We start from the raw sequence: 6070 nt of genomic DNA on the forward strand, positions 1-6070 counted from the left end.
ATATATGTATCAATGTTTTCAATTTGGTAACTGCATTTTAATAATCATGTAATCTTTAATTAAAGACTTAATTGTGGAGGTGTTTGTTTTGAGAAGCCATCTTTTTTGAAGCAGAGTTCTCTGAGCTAAGATATGTTAGCATCTGTTTGGCCTACGTGTAGAGAAAAGAAAGTGAAAAGGTGGGGAAAACAATAAAAAGAAGACTGGAAGGGATATTTTTTCTACAATATATATTACATGATGTGGAGACTTAGTTGAGAGGTTTGACATCGTTGTGGATGGAGAATTGTGTGTTGTAGCTGTCGATTTCATTAGAGTGGTTGGATAGATAATATCCACATTTTTTTGTATTTGTGGTAGTGAAGAGTCTCTTCCATATGCTTATAGAATTGATATAAATAAGGAATATCTAAATAAGAATCATAGAACATTAATTTAAAAAGATTTCATGTAGTGCAGATTATATTATTTGATGTTTCAAATTAGGCATTTTTTTACGGTGGCATTTTTTGGGTGGCTAATTAATCACATTGTAAATATAATAGTGTATGTACATATATATGTATACATGTGTGTGTTCGTGTGTGTATACATTTATATTTGTTTGCATACATACATATGTTTATATGTATAAGGTGTATGTATGTATGGGCACACGGAAGATCAGCCATCTATGTGTGCACAATTAACACGATAATATGTATGGATATATGTCAATGCATTAGTTTTGTAGTAGTAGGGTATCACTCAGTAGTAAATAGTAAAATATAGTAGAGTTTTTTCTTTTGAATAAATAATCTAAAGAATTCTATGCATGTTTTTATGTAGACGGTAATTTATATATAGCACGACACATTCATGTGTGCAAAATGTTCTTTGATTGTAGGTTACTATATATGTTGTGTGTAATTAAGTATGCGTAGTATGTGTATTTAAAACTATGTGCTTTTGTGCATGGATACGTTTGTATACAAATGTGTACGTGGCAGCATGCATGGATATACACATGTTCTGTAATGAAACATGAACATTGGTTTCGTTTGATTCTTTTTTTACATGGAATTAACTGAAAACAGCATAAAGTCGAGTACATTTTGTTAAGTTGGTAATACATACCTGGTGTGATAGAAGATGCAGGTCGTCAGAAGAGAATTGTGAGCGTTCGAAGCATCAAAGGAACCTGCAACATCAGCAATTTTAAAAATAAAAGTCAGTTATGGATATGTCTTTGAATTCAAATTTCGTAGTGTTGTTTCCTGTTTAAAAAATAGCATCAAAACATATCGTTTGGTGCATTAGTAGTTGTTGTACTATAAGTAATCAGCAATGTCATTTAGGCAATCTTTAGCAGCAGTAGAGTTGCTTCGGGTGCACTTTTTTTAGTAGATGAAGAGCAGGTTGCGTGTGTCATAATTTAAAAGGAAGACATTTATGATTGATTTAAAAGGCACAGCCGATTGAATTTGCTTTAAGTGTATCAAGAAGTAGTTGTTTGGTCAAATAGATATAACTGGTTATGTTGTGTATGTAGGTATCAAGAAATAGATATTTCGAAGAGTTGTTGATGTAAACACTAATAAGTATTCAGCAAATTCATTTAGGAAATTCTTAGCAGCAGTTGAGTTGCTTCATTTGCACATTTTTTAGTAGACGAAGAGCAGATTACAGGTGTCATAACTAGCCGTTTGATTTTGTGACAAGGATATCAAGAAATAGTTGTTTGGTCAAATAGATATAGCTTGTTATCTTGCGTATTTAGGTATGAAGAAATAGCTATTTGGAATAGTTGTGGATGTAAACATATAAGCAACTGAGTTGTTTATCTGTATCAAAACTAAAGAAATAGCATTGGATGTTGGAAGATAAGCATTAGCCTACATGTATGGGGCAATTCAGTTAGACAGCATAGAGTGTAAATGTTGTGGTGGTAAACTCGTCCCTGGGATGTTAGCCATATAAATGAGTCGTCTCTGTTGGTTTTAGGTGTTTATTTAATACAAAGAAAAAAATGTTCTTCAGTTTTCACAACACCAAAAATACTGGATTCCCATTACTTCTAAAGTGTGTGTGTTCCATTTTAACATTCAGAGAGTGAGGAGTTGCAATCAGAGTTCGATGTAACCAATTGCTATTGACACAAAAACAAAGCTGCTTGAATAGGGCGTTTGCCTCCACTTGCCATGGCCTTAGCGGCCTGGACGTCATCAGTTGAAGAAACCAAATGAGGAAAAGCAAGAAAGGTGTAGGATCTCGAAATTTGATCACCCTTCTAACCACAAATCGGCAATTGAGAACTGACAACGTATGTAACGGGGGCAAAACAGAAAATAAAAAATAGGTAAATAAATCACGAATACGAAGAGTCTGGGCAATAAATCATGTCGTGTCCCGCTGGAATAAGACGCAGAGGGAGAGATTAGAGGGGAACGGAGAAGCATCTTGGCTACGAAGGACTTCTGCCAGCAGCGACGAGGTTGCGCAGGCAACTGGTAAAAGAAGGAAACCCTAGCGAGCGGTACTATAAGACTCGGGTCCAAAGAAATGACGCGGAGCAGAGGGACCACACCTATGGAGGGGTCGCTAGGAGACACGCGAGGAGGGGACAAAGTTCGTCGCCGTCGTTGTCGAGGACGTCGCCCCCATTTTTTTTGCAGGAACGGCAGGAAGCGGTCCTCCGGGAAGCCCTTCATACGTGTACTGGTCTAGAAGGCTCCGGGTGGCTACGACTGCGATGTGCTTGCCCCCGTGGATGCACCATCGAACGACTGGTGTTTTAAACGAAGACGTGGACACCGTAAGAGGCCGCGTTTCCTTCCAGGTTTAATAATAAGGAAAAGTCATGTGTTATCGTACTAGTTTTTGCTGATGTGCGATCGAAGATCTGGCAAGCGGCCGCATCCTTTGACCACTACATTTTTCAACCGCTACATTTTTCAGCGCGATTGCTTTGGACTAAAGTTCCCTCCAACAGAGAGATTGGTGTGATTAGTTTTGGGGAAAATTTAATAGTATTTTTAAATATTTTTAAAATATTAAAATACAAATTGAAATACTTAGATATGCTTTCGCACTGTTTATTATATTATATAATATATAGCCACTTTGAAGCTGGAGAACCGAGAAGCGAGAAGCATCCCAGAGACCCAGACAGCAAGGAACCTTGAGCCTGCCGGCAACTCTAACGACGACGATGGCCGAAGGGGACGGTCCAACTCCAGCCCGCGGCGCTCGCGTCGTGCTGTTCCCACTGCCGTCCCAGGGCCACCTCAGCCCGATGCTGCACCTCGCCAGCGCGCTCCACGCGCGGGGGCTCGCAGTCACCGTCCTCCACACGGCGTACAACGCGCCGGACCCCGCGCACCACCCGGGGCTAGCCTTCGTCGCCGTGCCCGACGTCATCCCGGAGGCCGTGGCGGCGACGACGAATGGCATCGCGAAGATCCTCGCCCTGAACGCCGCCATGGAGGCGTCGGGGCACGTCCGCGGCGCGCTCGCGTCGCTCCTCGCGGAGGAGGCGGGCGGACAGCGGCTGGCGTGCCTCATCTTCGACTCCACCCTCTTCGCCGCGCAGAAGGCCGCGGCTGGCCTCGGGCTGCCCACGCTCGTGCTGCACACCGGCAGCGCCGCCGGCTTCCGTCTGTTCAGGTCCGACACCTACAACATGCTCCACGACAGGGGCTATCTGCCAGCCACAGGTTCGTAACAAATGCTGCCACTGCCACTGATTTCAGAAATATCTGCGCTCGCATCGCAGTGTTCTTGACAGAGATCATTCTGTCCCGTTTCATTATTTCAGAGTCCAACCTACACATGCCGGTAAAGGAGCTGCCGCCTCTGCAAGTGAGGGACCTGTTCGACCCAAGCAAGCTCCCCAACAAGGAAATCGTGCAGAAGATCTTGGGTCGCGCCACGGAGAGCACGACGAACTCGTCCGGCGCAATCCTCAACACGTTTGAGGCTCTCGAGTCCCGCGAGCTCGAGATGATCCGGGACGAACTTGCCGACAGAGGTATCCCACCCTTCGCCGTCGGCCCGCTTCACAAGCTCACCGCCGCCCCCTCCAACGATGGCGCCGACGAGACTAGTCTACTCAGCCAGGACCGCGTCTGCATGGAGTGGCTAGACGCACGGGGCCCTGGCTCCGTGCTGTACGTGAGCTTCGGCAGTGTTGTTCATGTCACCGCGGACGAGTTGGTGGAGATCGCGTGGGGCTTGGCGAACAGCGGCGTGCCGTTCCTGTTGGTGGTCCGGCGTGGCCTTGTGGTCGGAGTGGACAAGCAGGAGCTCCCGGACGGGTTCATGGCGGCCGTGGAGGGCAGGGGCAAGGTGATCGAGTGGGCGCCGCAGCAGGAGGTGCTAGCTCACCCGGCAGTCGGAGGCTTCTGGACTCACAACGGATGGAACTCCACGCTGGAGAGTATCTATGAGGGGGTGCCTATGCTGTCGAGGCCCATCTTTGGAGACCAGTTGCCAACGGCAAGGTACGTGTGCGACGTGTGGAGGATTGGAGTTTTGCTGGAGGGTGTGCTGGAGCGGCGGGAGGTGGAGAAGGCCATCAAGAAGCTGATGGAAGAAGACGAGGGAGTTGGTATCAGGGGAAGAGCCAAGGATTTGAAGGAGAAAGTGCGGATGTGCCTTGAGAGCAGTGGGTCTTCTCAACTTGCCGTCGATAAGTTGGTGGATCACATACTTTCTCTTTGAGTTTTTTTTTATCACACAAACACTGTGTTGTGTCTGTTCATGGTTTCAACTCAATAAATTAATAACTGCTGGTTTATGATACGCTGGTGGTTTCGCTTTACATCATTGTTAGATTGAAAAAGGGCCTGTGGCGAATTTATGTCGGCCTAAAACAACCATTGTAAATAAGGTTTAGACCCTCATAAATAATTATTACATCTGTTTAGACTTATTTATTACATTGGCTTACCGTCATAAATAAGTAATCTGCGTCGATCACAGTTAGCCGAAGTAAAAAACTAATTCACGACGGTCGGGTAGAAACGTAAATTACGATAGTTTGATAGCCGACATAAATAAACCAGACTTATTTCCGATAGGTTTTGGCAACCGACGTAGACGATTCGGTAGCGATGTAAATGTGTCAATCGCCTACCCACAGAATTTTTATTTTTTATTAGTCGGTTACCCGTGCGTTCCGACGGCTTACAACGATACTGAAAGGGAAATAGGGTTAAACTTTTCCTATAATTAATTTTGGTGGTTTAATGTCCAACACAAATATTGGACTAACTAGTTTGCTCTAGATTATATACTCTACATGTGCATAAAGGTTCAACACAAACCAATAAAAAATTGAAGATAGAGTTCAAATACAAAGGAGCAAGAAACCGAGTGTGCCCTGGTCTGGCGCACCGGACTGTCCGGTATGCCACCGGACAGTGTTCGGTGCACCAGGACCGTACAATCCCAAACCAGTCACTCTCGGGTTTTCGCCAGCACGCTCCGCTATAATTCACCGGACTGTCCGGTGTGCACATGTAGCTAGGCTTGAGTCAATTCGTATATTACTTGTCTATGCTACTTACCATGACTTTAAGCTTTATCAAATGGACGTGAGAAGTGACTTCCTCAATAGACCAATCAAAGAAGAGGTCTATGTTGAGCAACCTCCCGGTTTTGAAGACAATGGGTACCCTAACCATGTGTATAAACTCTCAAAGGCGCTTTATAGGTGTGGGGGACAGATATCCCCCGGGTCCACTGGAAGAGTAAAAGACCTCACGAAAGGCCCAAGGGCCCAGTAGATCGTAAGGTCATTCTTTCGTGGGCCTGGGGAGGGACAATCAGCAAAGCAGGTTGATATGAGGCCGAATTGGTGCAAGCCCGGACGGCCCACAACGTTGAACAAGCGATCACAACAGAGATCCGACTTTCCCGCGCTGGAGCCCCCATGCAACGGAGCCATGCGAGGATAGGTCGGAGGAACTATAGGGAGATAAACTCAAACAGTTCACTATCTTTTAGTTACACATAGTTATCATATCCACGTGTAATGCCCCACGGTCGGATATATAAGGCCTAGGGGGCACCCCTTCAGAACGATCGA

At 45.2% G+C, this 6070-nt stretch overlaps 1 protein-coding gene across 1 annotated transcript; it reads left to right on the forward strand.

Annotated features, from left to right (window-relative positions):
• The first annotated feature begins 3144 nt into the window (after positions 1-3144).
• On the forward strand, positions 3145-4915 carry LOC100280143 (cytokinin-N-glucosyltransferase 1). Its single transcript, NM_001153075.2, has 2 exons — positions 3145-3695; positions 3797-4915. The coding sequence occupies exons 1-2, from the start codon at positions 3191-3193 to the stop codon at positions 4699-4701; spliced, it is 1410 nt and encodes a 469-aa protein (NP_001146547.2). The 5' UTR covers positions 3145-3190; the 3' UTR covers positions 4702-4915.
• The last annotated feature ends 1155 nt before the right edge of the window (positions 4916-6070 follow it).

Source organism: Zea mays, chromosome 7 (assembly GCF_902167145.1).
Source record: "Zea mays cultivar B73 chromosome 7, Zm-B73-REFERENCE-NAM-5.0, whole genome shotgun sequence".
In the NCBI taxonomy this organism is placed as follows: domain Eukaryota; kingdom Viridiplantae; phylum Streptophyta; class Magnoliopsida; order Poales; family Poaceae; genus Zea; species Zea mays.

Coding starts and splice junctions, on each gene's coding strand:
- LOC100280143 (NM_001153075.2), top strand. CDS start 3,191: ATGGCCGAAGGGGACGGTCCAACTCCAGCCCGCGGCGCTCGCGTCGTG. Junction 3,696..3,796: donor GGGCTATCTGCCAGCCACAG/GTTCGTAACAAA, acceptor TCATTATTTCAG/AGTCCAACCTACACATGCCG.